The following is a 22,486-nucleotide window of genomic DNA, read 5'->3' as shown; positions in this document are numbered from 1 at the left end:
GCCTTGAGCCTCACCAGCTGTCTGAGCAGAATGGCTACGTCAACTGCCGGCTCCTTGAAATTCACTTATTTGACAGTGACAATAAGGAGGACATTAGGAGAGCTGAAAGTGTCTCTGACTTACATAATTTAAGTTCCCCTTAAAAGCTCCACAGGCAGAGATTTATAAAATCAACAAGATCAGCAGTCAAGATGTGTTACTCCACTGTCACTGCTGCCACTGTTAATCATGGTGTGAGGACATAGAGATGCCACAAGCTCTGTTCTCAGTCTTTATCAGCGACTGTGCTTACAGGCAGTCCTGGCTCAAGCCTGTACCATCTCTATGAGGGAGGGAGAGAGGATGTATTTCTCACTCCACTGCCAAATGCCTCTGAACCAATGGACACAGTTGGATCTTTGGTGTTGTACCTTCAATGAAATCTTATTCTCTGTTTCCTTGACTATTGCCCTAGGACATTATGAGGATAAAGAAAAAGATAAGTAAGGCAATATTTGTGCTACTGGGATCAGAATCTCCCCAGAACATACCAGTTTGTCAGTTCGATAACTTCCCCCCTTTCTGATTCACTGACCACACTAGCTGCTAGCAGTTGGGGGTGAGGCTGTGCAGAGAGTAGGCACCATCCATGCAAGGATGTGCCTGTGGTGTGGTGTGACAAAAACTAAGTTGGAGCCAGAGGCTGCATACAGAACAAAGGTGAAAATATGAGTTCTTCTTCATGCTTGGGTAATTGTAATAAAAGAACAGTTTTTAGTTTTGATAGGATTTATAGGTAATATAAAAAAGGACTTAGGTGCAAAATTGTAGACACAGATGTGTTGTGTTTTTTAGCTACTCATTGACAGTAATCTTTTGGAAATCCACATCTACATCAGTAACTGATTGAAGTCTGAGGCCAGTTTGGTTAGACAAGCACCCATCCAGACCAAACAAGAAAGCCAAGAGATGCTCCTAGCAGTAAATCAAGTTACCACCTGATAGGATGCTGATGCACCAGTCTGGGATTCCGTATTTCAGGACAGTTCTGTTGAATTCTTTCCACTAAAGAAAAATCTCTCAAGTTCCAAAAGAAAATCACAGAAACAAAAAAATAGGTGACTTACTTAGGCATTTGGGAAATGAAGTTTAAGGGAAAAGCAAAGGGGGATTTTTCCAAGTTTGGTTCCCAAGGTCATTTCCAATTCTGTTCTGCAGTATGTGCGATTCAGAGAGGCTTATAAGGGAGAAGGGGGATGGCGTCTGCTCAAGCTCAAGCGCAGGAGGCCAGCAGGTGGAAGGCAGGCAGGGCAGATACCTGGTCGGGTGGTCAGTCCTCGGTCGGCAGCAGGGCGGGCGTCAACAGGCTCAACTGGGCACAGGAAGCAAGAGACACAGAACGCAAACAAGACAAATCAAGATGGTAAGTGGTGGCTTCTGGACACAGAGCAGAGAAGAGCATGAGCAATAAACAAGTGGTAAAAAAAAGGAGCAGCTGGGAAAGAACCACAGCAAGTTAATCCCAAGCACCAAGAGTGGGCGGGACACCCCTTCAAAAGGTTTATCGCTATTGATGTGCCAATCCTACTCCTTAGCTGGAGAATAAAAGCACTCCCCAGGATTCGCAGCAACATCAAAGGAGAGGGTTTGGGGAGTGTGGATTTCCCTCTGAGCTAGTTTAGAGCCGGCTTCTTTGCTTTTGATTAGAAATAAAATAGAATGTACCCAGCCCAGTGGAAAACCTTAAAGATACCTCCTTTACAACCATCTAATCTTATCTTATTTTACAGTTAATTAACTACAAAAGGGTTCCGCTAGATCTCCAGGGAAAACGCAAATATGAATTTATCAGGAGAGCAAAGTTTCACCACACACAGTCTGCCATTTAGTGAAGCCAATTTTGTCCTTAGTCCGAAGGTAAGAAGTAAACCACACTCTCTTTTAAAGCCCAGTTTGCACTTGATAGATGGCACAGAGCTGAAATTAGATGATTTCCTCTTGTATTTGTGAGATTCACAGTTCCTTTCTGTATATCCTGGGTCTGACCCAGAGAAAGCAGTGTGTGCACAACAACCATTGCCTGTCTTCATTTGGCACTTCCAAAGTGTGTCTGACTCTCAGAAAACATGTCTTGGAAGAGATAAGGGAGGGAGAAACAAAGCTTTTCAAACTAATAAATACTCAAAAGGCAAATGAAGCCCAGATAGGGAAAGTGCCTGCGGTACTGCACGGTGAGTGTAGAGGTTAAAAGGCAAGGCAGTGAGAGCACAGGTGTAGACTGGAGGCAGGTCCACTTGATGGTATGGCTTTGGGACCTGCAGTTCTAATAAAACCACCCAGTTGCTTAATGACAAACACAGGCTAGGCATTTACAAGTAGGGAAAAAGTGGCAGCAAGCCAAATATTCAAAATATGAGGAAATCATGTTTCTGAGAGCACTTGGCCATTTGGATGAATCAAAAGAGAAAAATGATTGGATCTTTTCTTGTGCAGAGACTGGGAGCATGGTGGAGAATACATTCGGTGCACCTGCATTTTGGCTGCTACCTGTCCTATGAGCTCAGGCATGGGATTTTCCACTGATGGGGTCCTGTCAGTTGGTATTTGAAAAGTTTTGGATTTTAGCGCTGTGCTGGTTAACTGTATCATCAGCTTGACAGGATAACGGAATGTCTAGAGACTGGGAGAACTTACTTCAGGGGTGTCTGTGAGGGTGTTTCCAGATTAGGTCAGCATGCAAATCTGAGTGCATGCATCAGGTGGGAAGACCCAGTCTCGATGCGTGTGGGCATCATGAATTGTCTGGGTGTCCAGAGATGCTAAATACACAAGGTGAACTGGCCTTTCCTTCTGAGCACTTGGACTTGCTCCACTCCTGCCTTGTGACAGTTGCTGGCCTTCGGACTCCAGGACTTATAGCAGTGTCCCCTTTGTTGGCACTCATGTTTTCAGCCTTGAGCTGAGAGTGACCCCCTCAGATGTGGGCTGAGGCATGCTCCTAGCATCCCAAGGTCTCCAGCCTGTGGTGAGCCTTCTCAGGTGCCATAGCCCTGCGAGCTAATTATGCTAATTAATTCCCCCTTCATATATATATAAATATATATGAATATATATATCCATTGACATATCCTATTGATTGTGCATCTCTAATACAGGGGCATTTGAGTTTTTGAATTAGGGAGAATCAACCTGTATCACAAAATACTTTTTAGAGATATTTGTGGCTGAGATCATCATTCCCTGTCTCATTTCCCATCACATACACACATTATCTGAAAGCAATTATTTTTTAGCAAGATAAAACCAGTCATAGTAGCGACTTGAGTCATTGTCTGCTTTAACAGTCTGAAGCTGATTTAGTATGAATTAATACTCACAAAAATAAGTGGCTCTTAAGTTCAGTGAGCAAACAATAAGACATTTTTAAAGGCAGTTATGACCATGCAAAAATAAAATGTACACTGACAAGACAATCTAGTGTATTATTTTCCAATCTATTGGAAATACTTTCAAATTGTTCAAATGGACCAGAAAGTAACTTCTATAATATAGCGTTCAAAACACTGGTTGCTTAGTAAATGAAAAGCAAGAAATAAAAAGTTACAATAAGATGGCAGCAGAAATTCAAAGCTCTTAGCAGCTTTGAATCAAATTCTTCCCTTTAAAAGGAGAGAAACAGGGGCCGGCGCTTTGGAGCAGTAGGTTAATCCTCTGCTTCAGATGGGTGCAGCTCTGGCCATTGCGGCCATTTGGGGAGTGAACAAACAGAAGAAGACCCCCCCCCCCAACTGCGTCTCAAATCTTAAAAAAAAAAATCTTAAAAAAAAACCCAGAATAATTGAAATACTTGGATTTTTGAGCTTGTCAGGCCTGGTGCTCCCTGTAACAGACCAATCCTAACCTAGTGTTGTCTTGATGGACTCTCTGGCAGATCTAAGCATATGGAATCAGCAGAAATCATGTTTCCATGGAGGATGGGCCAAGTCTGGAAACGCTGGCTTGCAGGTTTAATAAGGAATTATTATTTACTGTTATCATTTGAATTGGGTTCCTCATTGCTTCTTTAGGGCTGATAAAAATAATACCAGGGAGCTGTTTCACTCTGCAAATACATAGTATAGTCTTATAAGACTTGTGCATCTTTAAGAATATGATAGTGTCTTATGCATGCATTATTTACAAAGACGCCGACTTCTGGCCACAGAAACTTCCTGGTGGTCACAGCATGCCACGTGGATCTGTGTGTCCAGCTTTTGCAGGCAGTCGCCTGCTATTAACTCAAATATTTTCAGCCAGATCATTGCATGTTTCCTAACAACAGACTATAATGGAATAGGCAAACTGAAGTGACGGTAGGTAGGTGGGTTTTTCAGCCATAAAGAATGAAGACTCTTTATAGCAAATTATAGCCGTTCAAGAGCCCGTAATTTAGGAACACTGTCTTTGTGATATATTTATTTTTTTTTAGTGTAAGTTACAAGAATGCCTGGGCATTGGACCTTCCTCTGGACTTGACTGAGTGTTCTGGAGAAAAACAACTCATTTTTGGTAGGCATTTGAAGTTGTGCCAATCAGGACTGAAAGAACAATGAAAGGAGATCCTTTGAGAATTTTAGATATTTTCAACAGTCTCTGTGTGTGTGCATGTTTGCAGAGTTTCTGGGGAGAGGGAGAAGGAGGTAGGATGGGGAAAAGAGGTGTGACTTTAGGACCAAATCATTCTAAGGCTTGCTCTATTCATTCGTGTTCAGGGTACACAATGATTCATCCTAAGATAGGTTCATAGAGTCTAAGAAGAGCCTGGTTCCATTAAAAAAAAAAAATAGTTACCCCTGAACATTTGCTATGTCCCAGGCACTTTGCAAAGAGCTTTTCATATGGTCTCATTGGATACTCATGGCATTCTCTTTGCATTAGAAATTATTACAGAATAGGAAACAGCCAGAGAGGCTAAGTAACTTGCTCATCAACACACAGTAGGATTGCGACTTAAATTCAGATCCATCTCTTACAGGGGTGTGGAGCAGGAAAGGTGAGGATGTGGTGGTATTCTTGGCTGTCACTAAGACCAGAGAGGATGGAGGACACTTGGGGCTTTTACTGGATGGGGACCAGGAATGTTAGATGCTGTGCACTGGGCAATCCCAACAAATACAATTGTCTTGCACCCTGATTTTGTAATTTCCCAGTGGACATACAGGTGGTTAAGGCAATGTGAGTCTCAAACCTAACTAAATTTTATATGTAAGCACAAAACAGTGCTTTCAAAGTTTTTAATGCAAACTGTGTACTCGGGAGACACATATTGGGTAAATTAAGAAAAGATCAATTCAGAGCTTTTGTAAGTTATTTATTTTGGAAAAACCCGTAACTGATGCTTCTGCGACTTGGAGAGCCCAATCATTGAAACAACACCTGTATCAGCTTGCAGCTCAGTGTCACATCCCCGGATGTGACATGGATTGTCACTGTTTCCTCTGATTATTGGGCCTGAGCACCTATAATTAAAATTTCTCCTCAACTTTGCTGATCAGTTTTATTTAAAGGTTAATCATTGAGGTTTTAAAAAAAATATTTGTTGTAAAAGAGGTGTTAGGTCTGATAAAACATGGGAGCCACAACTCAAGACTCTGAAATCTTAAGTACTATTATCTCCCAATATTTTAATGTGAGATTTTGCCATTTATCAAGAGTAGATGTTTACTTAATCAGAACATGACTTTGTTTCATGAAACTCAGGCAATGAACAGCTGCTTCCTGAGCATCGAGAGGACTGGTAAATCAATTCCTGTTTCCAGCTGCGCATCTTGGCAATACCCAAGGGCTCCAGGGTATATGTGTGTGTGGGTCTCCCAGGTTCAATGCCACAGTGTGCCCTGTTAAGTAAAGGGCAAAGCTAGTGTGCATGAGTCAGAAAATGACACTGGACAGTTTTTTATTACAAAACATTCTCAACAGAGACTGAATGATGAGAATTTTAAATGGCCACAATGAATCTCCCTATAGAAAGTGGCACAACCAGTGCTCTAGTACTAACACAATTCCATAAGGAGGTTATTCACCAGGTCTCTTAAAAGTAAATATCCTTCCAATGTTCTCTATGGGGGTAAGAACTGTTTCCATAAATGGTTAAGTCTTGATCATGTTTACATCATAATGTTACTGTTTGGATCTGGTGTTATTATCGTAATAGCCCCCTTTTCAAATTAAGGAAACAAATTTGGGGTTTCTCATATTGTGAACAGATTTTATAAAGATTTTCTCCAATGGTTCTTAAATAAAAGGTTTAAAAAATAAAGCTTCTTCAATGTACTTCAAGTCTAATATTGGATATCAGTTTAGTCTGAGAAATGTGCTGACTGCATTTGATGAAGTATCCATATTCCGAATATGAAACCACTATCAGAATTTGCTACTTTAAGGTAGAAAAACACAGGCAAAATTCTGCTTTGGATCTTGAAAAGCATTTTTTTTTTTTTGACTATTTAGAAACAGAAGTGTTGATGTTTTATTTTGTCATTTTTACGTGTTCAAAAATATAAACTAAAAAATGGTCTCTCCTAGTTATCTCTGCTAAGAAATCTTCATGGAAAAGGACATCAAAAGGGGCACAGATTTGTTCAGAGAAAAATCTTACTTCCTCTGAACTTGGCTTCTTAGGGAAAGACATTTAAAGCAATGTGCTCTTTAATTTTGACAGCTGCTTCAAATTTAACTTTCTGAACACAAACATTGTTTATATCTTAAACAAAATTACATTTTATTTAAATCTGCTTATCTTTGCTTTCAATGTTCAAAATCAACCTGAAGCCTGTGTACAGATAAAATGCCACTGAAAACTATCTTGAAGACTTTGAAATCTCTATGCAGGATCCACTAAAATTTCTCCACCAGGAAAACTGTAATTGTTTTAGTTTCATCACCTGTCTAGGCCATTTTCTTATGAACACAAGTTGAATACTGTGAATATTCATTCCAGATGCAACCATATGACTGAGTGAGAAAACTTCTCTAAGTTCTTGACTGGAGGTTTTTGATAGGAATTTAATCTCTTGGTGCCTCAAATCCTTATTTAAAAAAGTGATAATACTACTTGCATATGGTATATAATATGTTTATATTTCTATTGTTATTACATAATGTATCATTTTATATTAAGAAAACAAGAAAATAAAAATCAGGAGAATGTTATTGCACAGGTTTTCCAGGTGGGGAATTTGCTTCTTGAACAATCTATCGTGTGTCCCTTTTTTTCTGGGAGGGCCAGCTCCAGGTGGATGCAAGCCTGGATCTTGGGCAAACACTAGACCTTTCACTGAAAGCTGTTCTATGTAACCATTCCCTCTTCCACCTGCACCAGGAGGCTGCTGTTTTATAAACACATCATCAGTTACTTGCTTTGTAGCATAACTTATATTGATAGTTCTATAGTAACAACCCCTAATATTTACTTCTTAAACATTATAATATTAGGTCCACATTTAAAAACCACTAAATAAATCTCTTTCTCTCTCTCTCACGCACACTCGCACACACACCCCAGAACATTCCTTCGCTCCCTCTAGGGACCTACCTTCATTTTCTGTATTGGCTGGGACGGAGTCAACCCCAAAAGGATGCCACGGCTGGAGATCATCCAGGCTGAACTCCCCATTCACAGGAAGAAGCTCCACGGTGGTTTTCGTTTCGGTCAGAGACGGCATGAGGGCATCATTTCCATAACTGATTCTTGGCTCGCTGATCATGTTGGCCAAGACATCATCAGAGTAGTTTTGCTCTTTCTGAAGCAGCTCGTCTGTACAAAACACAATGATCACTTTGGTGAGTAACTACAAGATCAAGCCAGCAGCAGCAGCTACCGCTGCCTGTGAGGCGGGACTTCCATCACTTGCTCACGTGTGAGCTAATGGAGCCACAGTAGGGCTTCCATTAGCATCTCTTACAAATGTGGAAACTGAGGCACCAGGAAGTTAAGCCACTTAGGCAAAGTCACAGCTAGCAGTTGTCCCTGGTGGTGGTTGAAGCCATGGAGAATTGGCAGTTGGCTGATGCTCTGCACCACCAAGCCACTCCTCCCAGGAAGTGGAAGACCTGGGGGTCTCAATGGCCATTTTGTCCTCTGACACAGCTTTCCCAACCACATGATGACCACAGAGGAACGGACAGCATGCCCTGGTGTGAGGCAGAGTGTCAACAGCAGACAAGAGACAGCATCTTTGAAGCCAAAGGTCACCGAATGCTTGACCTTTCCTTGAGCACCTGCTCCGTGGGCGAGAAACACATTAACAGGTAGGCAGCTTGCTCAGTTCTTGAATGGTTCTCACTGTTCTACCTTGAGCAAGTCTGCCTTTCTCAAGTGCCCCACTAGTGCCTCAGGATGCACGGTACCCTTGCTCTGCAGACATGAGGGCTCCAGCCTTCTCTACATCCCAGCACTTCTCAGTGAGCAGATACCAATGTGCCTCCCTGCCTCGATCTTCTCTGTGGCTTCCCTTTCCAAAAAATGCACTCATTTTCCTCCTTTAGAAGCTGATGAGACAAAAACCTATTCTATAGAACACTACTGATTTATCTGAAGTTCTGGTAGTCTGGCGAAAATCTTCAAGTTATATGTTGCATTACCGAAACCCATTTTATTGGAAAAGAGCTTAAAACATAACCTTGTCACAGATGTAATTACTGCTTTATAAAATGACCCTGAGGTATCACAAAATATGTAGGAATCCCCTATTAAGTAACCAAAGACTTATCAGGTTGTTTTGTACACTATATATTTTAAACCAGAGACCCAGAGATAGCACGCATGCTAATAATAATATATCATTAGAATATCATTTTCTGATCACACCTGGGTCAGCTTATTGTAGTATATATTTCAAATCAATCACTGGTTAGTATTATTGCAGGTCAAAATGAAGAAAACTAAATCAGGATTTCAATTTGACTTGTAACATTTTATCATTATCCTTCACATTCTCTTTTAAATCGACAAAAAATAATTTATCTGAAAAATTGAATTTCTGTTCAAATATACCCACTAAAATGATTCTGATGGGATAGCCCTAATGCATGTGATTAATATCCTTCTACAGTCAGTTTTATGTAAGAAATGATTCTAAGTGATAGAATCTCCAGCAAATTAGTCCTTTTGAAGTCTGACACGAGTTATATACCTATTCACTGTGGCACATTCTAAAATTCAGCACTGGATGCTTGCATTGACCTTTTCCTTACAGATTAAGGGCCCTCATTAGATTTTCTCCAATTTTTCTATGTCTAACAGAGCCACAGGTAATGGCTAATAATTTAGTCAGGGTCTAATTTAATAAATTCAGTGGGCATTTCTTTTCTATAAATCTTATGGTTTTGGCTGTGAAGCACTGATCTATCTATACACACACACACATATATATGAAGGCTGTGAAGCACTATCTATCTATCTGCTTACAACATTGTCCAGCTAAAGAATTGTGGGGCCATGCTATTCTTGGTGTCTTTGTGGCACTTATCATCTACCCTCCTTCTACACTTGGAACTTATCTGTGTCTCACATAGGTACAGAGATTCTTCCCTCAGGCATCTCTGAAAAATGTTTTTTGCTCCTTTTTCCCCAACCTTCATCCCTCGTATTTTCTTCTTGTATGAGAGTACTTAGAAAAGTTCATAGAAAAAGAGGATTAAGAACATAAGTTTATTTTGAGGCAAAAATTGAAAATGATGTACATGAGGTGGGCATTCAAAAAGTCAATGGAAAATGCATATTATGAAAAAACTGAGTGGCTTTCAAAATTTTTTGCAGCCAAATAAACTTACCTTCTAAATTCCATTTTCCACTAGCTTTCTGAAGTCCCCACTCATTTCTTCCTATAATTCTCCCCTTTTGGAAACACCATCTACCTACTAAAAAACTATAAGGATCTCCTACATTTGGGTGGAACTGACATTGATTTTCTCAGCTTTGACTTCTCCCTCCCACTCTAATTTATAAACAGCTTGGTAATCTATTAACTTAGGCCTCCCTCTGATCCATGAACTCAGCAGCCGGTCCAGAATCGTGCTCAAGACTTCAACCCGCCTTCCCATTTTCTCATCATGCAGAACCATTCTCCCAGCCACAGGCTGACGGCCTCTGGAATCATCAATGACTTCCTTTCTCATGTCCCAGGCTTCATTACCGACAGCTCCTCATAACTCCTATTTCTGAACTCTCGTTCACTTTCACTCCTCCACATTCAGCACACCGTACCCCCCACCACAGTCACTTTCTGCCTGGAGAACAATGATGCTGTCCGCTGGGCAACAAGCGAGGCAGGAAGGCATCACCCCAGGAACAGATGAAAGCCTTATGCCTGATTTTGCTCTACTCCTCTGCCAGGGGAGGATACAACATTTGTTTCCTTCACAGGATGCAACAACAACAGAACCATTTTGGAAGCAGAGAGACTGGGCTCTCCCCAGATATCAAACCTGCAGCTGCCTTGATCTTGGACTATCAGCCTGCAAGACTGTGAAAAATAAGTATCTGCTGTCTAGAAATTACCCAGCCTCAGGTATTCTTTTGTAGCAGCATGAACTAATGTAGACATCTTCCTATTAATTTTTATTCTCTGTGCCCTAGACATTTTCTTGATATTGAGGAACAGCTCTTCCCCAATTCAGTGAGCCCTCGTGTTCTACTGAATGAATCCCCCCTGCCTGAGGCTGGGGGAGCCTCTGTGACCTGGGCCTACCCTTGATTGCCAGCCAAGAGGCCCACAGTTCCTTTGCTGTCTACACCTTGCTTCTCTGAGGCTGAATGGCATGGGTTATACCACAGGGAACCATCCATTTCCATCATATCAACTTTTATTCTTTGTTCCTGCTCCTTGGGAGGCCAATCTCTTCTTTTCTAAATTATAAGAACTCTTTAAAGCTCAGCTCAAATACCTCCTCAGTTACTACTCTCAACAACTTTATGATGTGGGTACAACTATTCTTACAATACAGGAAACAGACTGGGAGAGATGAATTAACCTTTGCAAGATTCCAGAGCCAGTGGACATCAGTGCTAAAAATCCATGTTGTAGGCTGCATGCAGACACCTCCCTCTATTTATTCCCTACTTATTTCAACTTCTTATAGTCTCCTAGAGGGGCTGACTCTTAGTCTCATCACTGGATGATGGCTTAATTACAGAGTGAAATTGTGACAATTATTTTATTAGAAGCATAACTGTGTTCCAGTATCTTCCCTTCTGATGGGGCTAGAAGTCTGCCTTCTGGTAGGTAGACTTAATTACTATGAGCCTTATGGAACAGTCATTGTCTTTGTCCCTCAAATAGGCATTTCCCAGGCAGGAGCAGGTAGACAGGGTCCTGATCCAATCTCAGCTCTTCAAGTCAAAAAGGCACAGGAAGGAAATGTGACAGTGGGAAATCTTACATTTGAATGCCATGGAATATATGGAACATTTAGGGTTGAGACAAACCATGGCATTCTTTTTCTCTCTTATCCCTTGTACTGCTGGCAGGACACCTCCCCCAAATGCCCAACAAAATGTTGAGCCCCATGGTGATTCCTTTTCCTGCTTCATTCTTTTTCAGAAAATGTTAAATAATGAAGAAAAGTTTCATTTTATGCTGAGTGAAAAGCATGCACTTAGTCTTTTTTCTTTTTGGTACAAAAAATGCACATGTTCTTAAGGAAATTTAGAAATAACCACCCCAGGTGTGTCACTTGGAACGACGGAGACGTGTGAGTAAAAAGGGAAGAGGGCAGACACAATAGGTTCCTGTTGGTCGGGGCAAGATTCAATTATGTGATCATAACATATCTGAGGCAGCCGGGAACTCTGTGACGTTATTAAGGGCTCAGGATTTCACCAATGGTTAACACGTTGGTGCTGGGCAATTGAGCTTTTGACAAAATATCCAGGGCCAAATGTGATTATTTCATTGTTCATTCTGAGAGGCACTCTATCTTTGACTTCCATGGTGAGACTAATTGTACAGAAACCACACTTCCACTATGTTGGTGGCCCTGATGGATTATCCTTTTATCTGAATTAATTGAATATTTTATTACAATGCTTTGATGGTCTATTTTAGGGGATTTCCAAAGCTCCCAAGCATCCACAATTGCCAAATGCTGTATTAAACTAAGAATTCATTTTCCCCCAAGACACTTTTTTTCTACTTAAAAGCTATTTGTTACTGTGGGAAATTACAGCAGTTACCTCTGTAGTCAAATATATTCTATAATACAGAGACACTTGAGCCTTGCACTTAGAAGTGGAAATATGTAACTGGGTTCAGTGATCATCATATTCAACCTATGGTTTAAACAGTAACAGAGGTATTAACACTAAATGTTAAACATACAATGAACCCCATAAGTTGCTCTTTTAAAAATGCTTTGCAAATATATTTAGGCTCACTTCTAGTATAAAGGAAAAACCCATATTCCTGCTGTTAACAATCACTGAAAATATTTAAAATACTTCAAAGAAAGCAACATCAAAAGAGATGCTCATTAGCAATTTCATCTTCAGAGGACTAAAATACATGGGGACTTCAAAAAGTACAAAGAAAATGGAATGAAAAGGTAAGTTTATGGGGCTGGCATTGTGGCGCAGCAGGTTAAACTGCCACTTGCGATGATGGCCTCATATAGGAACACTAGTTCGATTCCTGGCTGCCCTGCTTCTGGTCCAGTTCCCTACTAGTGCACCTGGGAAGATAGCTCAGGTGCTTGAGTTCCTGCCAAACACAAGGGAGACCAGGTGCAGTTCAAGGCTCCTGGTTTGGCGTGGCCCAGCCCTGACTGTGGTGGCCATTTGGGGAGTGAACCAGTGGATGAAAGATATCTCTCTCTCCCTGTCTCTTCCCTTTTTGATGCTCTGCCTTATAAATAAATACATCTTTTGAAATCCATGCACAGTTTTTTCATACTCCACATTTTTTGTTTCTGTAGAAGCAACAGAAATCCATGATCATTCACTTAGAGAAAAATGACCTCATAAATAAAAGGACTGGGGAGTGGAAAACATGAATTCTAGATAATTTCTTTTTTCTCTTAATCCATTAACCAAACACCTTAAAATTCAACGGCCACATTTTAGGTTTCAAGAAAGTAGTTGACAGACATAAAATCAGTTCTCTTTTACAAATTTCAGTTATAATTACTGAACAATCTTTTCCATACATTAAACACTCACGAGGGGATGGGTACTTGGCTTAGCAGTTAAGCTCTGGGTTGAGATGCCCACATCCAATATTGGAGTTTCTGGGCTGGCGTCCTTGCTGTACTCCTGATTCCAGTTTCCTGACAATGCACACCCTGGGAGGAGGCAGGTGATGGCTCAAGAAGCTGCATCTTTGCCACCCACATGGGAGACCTGGATAGAGTTCCTGGCTCCCAGTTTTGGCTTGGCCTAGCCCCAGTGGTGGCAGGCATTTGGGGAGTGAACCAATGGATGGGAGATGTCTGAATGTCTCCCATTGTATCTCTACCTCTAGAATAAATGCAATATTTTTAACAAGCTTTGAACAACAAATCACTTACAGTGGGGAGAATATTTTCTTCATATGAAGGAGGAGCTGCCTCAGCCTTTCCTTTGCATGATCTGGCTGTTAACAGTTCTGCTTTGCTGATGTCATACGTAAGCGTGTTAATTGTTAAATTAACAGCAGGAGTCACTGTGCACTAACTTCCCTTACAGGATCTCTGTCCTCAAAGAGTTGGATTGTGAGAGTTAACAGTAAAGACTGTTCTCAAAGATTTACTTTGTTTTCATGTATTAAGTGAAGGATATTCTTATGTCTCATAACTGCTAGCGAAAGACGTATCATTGCTGGATTCTTCTTCAAAGTTAATTAAGTTTCTCAAAAATACATATATATAAATTAAACCTCAGAAAGGTTTACTTTTATTGAATTAAAAAGTATTTTTCCCTTATTGTAAAAATAATCATTCTGTTCTATTGCACAGTAGGGCAACAAGAGTTAACAATAACATTGTATTTTTCTAAATAGCTAGAAGGAAAGACTTTTGAATGTTCACACTACACAGAAATCTTGAATATATGAAGTGATGGATGCTAATTATCCTCATTTGAACATTAAATCAATACATGTATCGAAATACTACACTGTACCCCATAAAAATGTACAATTACTGTTTGTCAATAAAAACAAATCTAATAAAAAGTTCTGCTTTGAAGACCAGGGAGACAGGAGGTCCCCAATCTTGCTAGATTTTCTTTAAGAATAAGCCTCCACTGACATTACTTTTTCCTATTTTATGATTCTTTTGGTTTCTGATAAATATTTTTCTATCTCCTGCCTCTCCTCAAAAGAAAAATTTTTCAATGCTGCCTAACGGATTCTCACGTGGCCAATTCTTATATTTTAAATAAATATTTCCTTACACATCTGCCTGCAAGGATTGGTGCTGGTATCCCTGCATACCACAGAACGCACACCCCTACCCCCCTGAGACCTTTAGCCCCTACACCAGCATGGCTGCACTGGAAGTATCTGTAAGGGGGATGTGATTTTTCCGTAACAAGAATTCCACTATGAATCAGCTGCCATCCATTCTAGGCATCCTGCCCACACCAGGACTAGGCGATCAGATTTTATTTTCCAATCACAGTCTGTGCATGTCTGAGTCTTGGCTCAACATAAAGCTGCTACGCTGTTTATTCTATTTAACATCTCCACGACCTTGCAGGCTCCACAGGCTTGTGTTCTGTACCCATAAAGCCATGGGAGTTGTTTGGATAGTCTGCAGTTCTTCCACTTTGAACTGAATCCTTTCATCTGTACTTTGGCTACACAATGTCCTCGGGAGCTTATTACGAATGCAACACTCCCATCCCGCCCCGTGCCATCTAGATGGAGGGAACGAGAGGCTGCAGGTTCACAGGGGACGTTGCAGTCACCAGGTGACTCCAATACATGGTACACTGACCACAGCCACAAGGCTGCAAAGACACCAGCAAGCAATGGCCTCAGTCATCCCCTCACAAAAGGCAAAACAGGCTTCAAAACAAAACACAAAACTGAAGCGAGATACGGGTGATGGTCATGGCTAAGAAACAATACAGCCAGAGCAAACCTTTTGCCAAACACTTCCAGTCATGTTCTTAGAAGTCCACACCCTCTGCTGCCCTGAACTGATCACTCACAGTCACTTGAACCAGAAAGACACTGCGAAGGGAGGGCTGCCCACAGGTTCCCATCTTCACCAGGCCATCTGTGAGACAGGAAGCCACAAGCCAGCCAGAAGAGCAAAGTGTTCAGGAAACAGGACACGATGATGCACTCTGGGGAAGAGACTGTGCCTTCAAGTCCACAGGGCACCGGGGGACGCAGCTCCTGGCTGGGTTTTTCCCAGGAACAGCAGCTCTTGCTGCCACTTGGGGTACATTTTCTCCTGAGCATGTTCTTATCTAAAGTTCAGTGCAGCAGGAGTTGCTTGGTGTGCTGATTTGGGGAGAACCTCTGGGTGTTTCAGTGCTGACTGATTCGTGGACCTGCCACAGCCACAGTCTTGTAGTAGGGCTGTGTTATGCTAGGATGCCTTGAAAGCGTGAAACCAACTGCACTCATCAGAGTTCCCATTTCTGTGGCCTTTTCATATCCATCAGCTCACTGATCACCCAAAGCAATCTTTATAGAGTGAGACTGCTGCCCCTATTGGCACTGGAACAAACTGACAGCCACCCTGACAAGTGTATTTTAAACAAGTAACTGGCAGACCAGCGTTCAAACCCAGGTATCCAAATTCCTAGTGAAGCCTTCTCACTATTGCAAAGACATCCCCATTTTATAGAGCACACAGCTATTTAACTTTGGGCAGTAATGGATACCGTAGAAACATGAACTCATCTATCATCACAAGCATCCTGGTTTCCAAACGCTTGATATTTGTGATAGATTTGGAAACAGACAAATTCACCAGCACCTCTTTTTCTCATAAGAAGAAACCATGGTGAAAGACATCACAGCTGTAGGCAGAGGTCACACAGCTTCTGGATGGTGGGGCAGAGCTGAAAAGCCAGGTGCTTCCTAGCTGTGCAAGCCAGGCTTGCTCTAGAAATGGGGCCTGACTTGTCAATTCTGTTTTGACACTCCACCCTCTCCAACAGTTTTCCCTTTCAGCTGTCCCTTTTGCAAACTCCCTTTCTCAGGATGGCTTGAGCATGATAGTTCCATGAACCGCTATTAGGTTCCACCCACTCTGAGTCAATCCTAAATAACGTTTTTGGTCGTGAGCTGTTTTAGAAGAGCAAACTGTTTCTGCAGCCTTAACTCAAATATCCTTTCTCATCCATGATATTGTGTAGAGGCCAGAATATTTCAATGGCCAAGAACAAAACAATCACATAGGAAATGGCTATGTAAACATTTATAGCCATATTACCACAACACAATGCTATCCCACAAATCTAGTTTTTGATCTTGACCTTCAGAAAATTGGGTCAGTGCTCTTATTTTTAGCCATACTATCAACTTTGGAAATCTCAGAGTTAAAATTCCGACTCCATATCTAAATCTGAGTTTATTTTTGTGGAGTAGTTCCCTGGCCATAGATTTTTAAATGGGGTATACTTTGTCCACTTATGGCAACAAACTGTCCCTGGAGGTGGCATAAACAAGGATGGATGTCACTTGTGAAAATATTCCTTATTATAGGTGATTTCCTGAAATATCACTTGTCTGGCTTACACTGAGGAAGAAAAGGACTTTGTTATTTAAGAAAAATTTTCTTTTTGGCTTTCAAACAGTGTAGATCAAACAGCTTAGATCTATAAAGTAGTGTCAGTCTGAAATCAAGATAAAAGTCAGTCAATGGGGGCTGGTGCTGTGGCACAGTAGGTTAAGCATCAACCTGCAGTGCCGGCATCCCATATGGGTGCTGGTTTGAGTCCCAGCTGCTCCACTTCTGATCCAGCTCCCTGCTCATGGCCTGGAAAAGCAGAAGTTGGCCCAAAGTGTTTGGATCCCTGCACCCATATGGGGGACCTGGAAGAAGCTCCTGGCTCCTGATCCATGCAGCTTTGGCTGTTACAGCCATGTGGTGAGTGAACCAGCAGACAGAAGACCTCTCTGTCTCTCCCTCTCTCTGTAACTATGTCTCTTATGTAAATAAATAAAAAAAAAAGGTCAAGCTCCTTGACTTCTAAAAGAAGACTAACGGGCTCGTTTTCCACATTTCCCTGTGGAACTTCTGCCAATGTCTCGACCTTACTTCCAACTAAATCAGGGGATCTTGGTCCTGCTTTGGATGGCAGAAATCTAAAATAAAGGCTGAAAAACCAATATTCATGCCATAAATAATCTCTGAAAGTGTGTCACGTTGAGGCTACAATTCTCATAGGTCAATATGTAAGTGTCCTTATTTTGAAGAAATGCATTGTGAAAATGTGTGAAGGGCCATTATGTGTACAACTTGATTTGAAAACAAGACATTCTATGTAATATTTTGGAAACTCTCCTGTAAGTCTTATATTAAAATAAAAGGTTTACTATAGGCATTGTAGGATTTATTCATGGCATGGATGCTTTCTTTGGATCAATTTAGATAGGAATTGTATCCTATGACTATCAATACAAGCAGATACAAACTACACATCCTCCACGCACACATGAGATGAATGTGATTTTTATGCCTCATATCCTCTAAATTTGTCAATTATTTTACATGGTCTTCAACCCAAGAAATACTCAGTTGCCTCTTCACATGTTAGAGGAGAAACTGGGTGTCTTGAACTAATGGAAACGTTATGGTTGAAATAAAGGTGCTTACAGAAATTATAATGTGGAATTCTTCAAACCTGTCATTAAAAGCCCAACCTCTGCAGCATAACGGATTCTTTCTTTAAACATGACAGTACCTGAAAGATTTGTGGAAAATGGAATTAAAAGATAAATTCACTTTGATGCAAACATTTTTTGACACACAATAGAGTCCCAGGGAAAAGACTGCTGTCCTAGCAGGTACAAGTGCAAGCAGCAAGGCACAGAGGACAGGTTGTCTGGGTGCTGGGACTCTTCTGGCTGCTGGGACTCTTCTGGCAGCAGTGTAAAGGAAGAAACAGGGGTCGGCGCCATGGCTCCTGGGTTAATCCTCCACCTGCGGTGCCGGCATCCCATATGGGTACCGGGTTCTAGTCCTGGTTGCTCCTCTTCCAGTCCAGCTCTCTGCTGTGGCCCAGGAGGGCAGTGGAGGATGGCCCAAGTCCTTGGGCCCCTGCACCTGCATGAGAGGCCAGGAGGAAGCATCTGTCTCCTGGCTTTGGATCAGTGCGGCGCTGGCCATTGCGGCCATTTGGGGAGTGAAAAGGAAGACCTTTCTCTCTGTCTCTGTCTATAACTCTACCTGTAAAATAAATAACCCCCAAGTGCAGGGATTCTGTGAGACAAGGGACCTATATGCCAGTAACAGGTAAATTGTAAAGAAAAGAAAGTGAGGGAGAGGTAGGCAGGGAATAACTCTAAGAGATTTAACAGCTATGTCAAAGTTATTAAAATGGGCAAGAGGCTCAGCAGAGGAGAGGACAGCCCAACTATTTGGCACCTCTGTTACTCATCTGGGAGACCCAGATGGAGTTCCAGGTCCATTCTTGGCTGTTGTGGCCACTTGGGGAGTGAACCAGTGAATGGAGCTATTCCCTTTCCTTATCTCTCTGTCATTTAAATAAATAAATCTTTTAAAAAGCTATTTTAAAATGTTAGTTTCATCTCAGTATAGTTAACCTTGCCTCATCTCCACCCTGCTCTGAAAAAGTTGCAATTAAAACTAAAAACAGACAGATGGGAGAGGGAGTAGGAGGTGGGAGGGCGGGTATGGGGAAAGGAACCACTATATTCCTAAGGCTGTACCTATGAAATTTATATTTATTAAATAAAAGCTTTCTTTACTTAATATATGCTAAATTGATCTTCTGTATAAAAAGATAATTGAAAATGAATCTTGATGTGAATGGAAGGGGAGAGGGGAGGGTTGCGGGTGGGAGGGAAGTTATGGGGGGGAAAAGCCATTGTAATCCATAAGCTGTACTTTGGAAATTTATATTCATTAAATAAAAGTTAAAAGATAAATAAATAAAAGCTTTCTGAAAAAACTAAAAAGAAAAATTAATTTCTCCTCAACTTATGATAAACTGGTTGGATCTGAAATTTCTATTCTTTCCTTCTTATACAAGCACATGAAAATGCAACTCTTTCTTCAAAGATCCAGTATTAAAGCAAGATCATCTTCATAACACTATATCTCCAAATTCAGAGCCCCTGTGCTACTACCCAAGTGCTCCTTTTATTTAAAGTATGATGTAAGCAATCCTCATTTGAAGAAACTTCAAGCTACAACAAATTAAAAAATGATTCACATTACAGTGCATTTATACACGTCTTTTCATCTTCCAAGTGTGGTAAACATTAATTAACCCTGACTAATTAAAACAGCCATGGTTTACAAATTTACTCATTAATCAGCCTCAAGCAAATGCAAAGCATTTAATGTCTTCCCACAATTTGGTCCCAATTAAATATGGAAATTAATTTTTTTAAACAAAGAGGTCATATATTCAAGACACACAGTTCATTGATTTAAATTTGATAGTGTTTGAGAAAGAATCTTGGATAGTAGTTTTTTTAGCATTATGCTAAGTGACATAAGCCAGGCACAGAAAGGTAAATATAATGTTTTTCTCATATATGGAAGTTAATATATGGAGATAAAAAATGTGTGGGTGTTATATTATTTGATATACAAATACTTACAAATGTTGAGTGAATTATACCATCTACATGACAATATACCCTTCTATCCTCACTTTATGTGTTTCTGTTTTCAAGAAAAAATGGTGGGGGCCGGTTCTGTAGTCTCTGGTAAAGCCACTGCCTACAGTGCCAGTATCCCATTGAGACTGGATTGTGTCCTGGCTATTCCATTTCTGATCCAACTCCCTGCTAATGGCCTGGGAAAGCAGCAGCAGATGGCCCAAATGCTTGTGCCCCTGCCACCCATGTGGGAGATCTGGATGAAGCTCCTAGCTCCTGTCTTCTGCCTGGCCCAGTCCTGGGTATTGTGGCTGTTTGGGGGAGTGAACCAGCAGATGGAAGATTGTCTCTCTCTGTAACTCTGATTTTCAAAACCTTTAAAAAAAGAAAAAAGTGGTGTCTAAGAATCATGTAGGTATAGAATATCTACAAAAGAAGTAAATATGACAAAATATTGAAAACTATTAAACAGAAAAATGCTTCTAGAGCAAAAGGAAAAAGAAATGTCAAAAAAAAAAAAAGAAATGTCACACTGTGCCCCATAAATATGTATGATTGTTAATAAACTGTTGCTAATATAAAAAGATATAAAGAACAAAAAATAAAGCTACTACTAAGGGTTGACTGTCACTCCCAAGGACATGTTGAAGCCTTAATAACTTTATCTGCAAAGACAGTCATTTTGGATGTGATTGAGTTAAGACAAGGTCACACTGGAGGAGGATAGGCCCTTTACTGTGCTAGGGAAGAAACAGACAAACAGAGGAGACTGGTACCACCTGAAGACGGAGGCAGGGATTGGAGAGGTGCATCTGCAAGCCAAAGCATCGCCAAGGGTTGTCAGCAGCACCACAGGCAAGAGAAAGGAAGAGAACAGATTTCCCCCTACAGCCTTGCTCCAGGCTTTCCAGTACCCAGCGCACAGCCTTCTGTTGGTGAAGGCCACCCAGTCTGTGCTAATTAGTTCCGGCTGCCCTAGGAAACAAATACACTGCCCACATAAATGAATATTAACTGTTTACTGGTAAGAGCCATTTCTGGCTATAATAAACACACTGTAGTAGAACGTGGTTTCTCAGGAGCCCATGACAGGCTGGGATTAGGCAGCTTAAAGAGAACAAGGAGCACAATCATTTACTCGCCTAATCCTGCACCACGAGGAAGGGTTCTGGTGGAGACTAAACATTCCTTTGTGTGTTAGCTCTGTTTCCTTGCACAGGGAACATACCACTCCCCTTTCTTGGCTGACAATGGCTGCATATCTTATCCTGATAAGACCATGGGAATTTCGGATGCCAGCATCAACCCTTAAGCTTGGTATGCAAGTGGAAGGGCCTTGTAAACCCACAGGTGATGTCATTTCCTCTCTCAGAAGCCAGACGCCGAGTTGTTCCTGGCAGCCAATGTGTGGCAAATGCCTGGCGGGTTTCAGGTTTTACTCACTCCAGGGCGATGAGAACACCAGCATTTCCAGTGTCAGAACGGAGTCCTCTGTCATGCCTACGGGTCAGCAACTAAATTTAGGGAAGCTGGAGCAGCTGGAGTAGTCTATGATATTTGGCATGTCGATTTCAATGTAGGGTTCACTTCTGACAGATTGGGCCTTAACACAAACATTTTCCACTAGTTTAATGAAAGCTTTACTTTTATTTTTGAATGAATCTGGATGATTAGAATAATAATTTTAATGGAATGAGTGATTAGTGACAACATCTAGGATATTTCTGACTCACTGGCTCAAGACATGATAAGACACGGTTATTGGTGTTGGTTATGGACTTGTCACGCTCCACGCTGTTACACCCTCTGGTTTGTCCTCATGCTTTAACTTGGTGCATGCCTGACTTCAGTTACTCAGACCAAAGATAAGAATGTGGACTCATTAGTTAAAAACAAATTAAAAAAAATCCATCAAAGTTCTGTGGGCCAAGTGTATGTCCTTCAAATACCAAGGAGGTCTTGGAGTTGAACTGCATAAAGGCAGAGTGAAGACAGCCAAAGCAAAAGCTGTGTCTCGGCCCATTTCTGTGCTCTCTAACAGATTACCTGAGACTCAGTAATTTATAAAGAACAGAGATTTATGTAGCTCTTGGGTCTGAACATTGAGCTGGGAAGTCCAACAGCTGGTGTGGCATCTGGTGAGTATCTTTGTGGTACATTATCATGTGGTGGGAGGGCAGGCGAGCACAAAGAAAGATTAGGCTGGTATCACCCTTTTATCAAGAACCCACTCTCGTGAGAGCAGCATTAGTTCAAGTGTGAGGGCAGTACCCTCAAACCCTGATTACCTCTCGAAGTCCCTGCCTCTTAATATGGTCACAAGGGCAACTAAATTTCAACCTGAGTTTTGGAGCAGACATTCAAATCACTGGTTTAGAGTCTTAGTTGTACAGAACCAGGAAAAATTTCTTTCATGTCATTTGGTGACTTTTTTTTTTCCCTTAGGATAAAAAACCAAAGTGTACTAAATAAATAATGGCTCAGAAATGATGAAGAGAGGGCATACTGGGCTTATCCAAAAGCATGATTTAGCTAACTGTTGCAGACTGCACCGTATCCCTCCACATGTGTACAATGAAGTCATAACGCTCAATGCCAGTGTTTGGAGACAGGGCCTTCAAGAAGCATCAACGTTAAATGAGCTCAGAAAGGCGGAGCCCTAACCCAACAGGACAAGTGTGCTTATAAGAGGAAGATAGTCCAGACGGGATCCATGTCTCTCCAAACTCCAACAGGAG

At 41.3% G+C, this 22,486-nt stretch overlaps 1 protein-coding gene across 7 annotated transcripts in view; it reads right to left on the bottom strand.

The window, feature by feature from the left end:
• The window catches only part of APP (amyloid beta precursor protein), a 271,030-nt gene that overhangs the window by 16,969 nt on the left and 231,575 nt on the right, over positions 1-22,486 (bottom strand). For 4 of the 7 annotated variants that reach the window (XM_008266826.4, XM_008266828.4, XM_008266829.4 and 1 more), the window contains 2 exon segments: positions 7,553-7,774; positions 1,298-1,351 (listed from right to left, as the gene is read on the bottom strand). In XM_008266826.4, the coding sequence (XP_008265048.1) occupies positions 1,298-1,351; positions 7,553-7,774 (276 nt within the window). 7 annotated transcript variants of the gene reach the window in all.

Source organism: Oryctolagus cuniculus, chromosome 4 (genome assembly GCF_964237555.1).
Source record: "Oryctolagus cuniculus chromosome 4, mOryCun1.1, whole genome shotgun sequence".
NCBI classification, from domain to species: Eukaryota; Metazoa; Chordata; class Mammalia; order Lagomorpha; family Leporidae; genus Oryctolagus; species Oryctolagus cuniculus.
The sequence above is the reverse complement of the archived record's forward strand: the minus strand, read 5'-3'. Positions and strand labels throughout refer to the sequence as shown.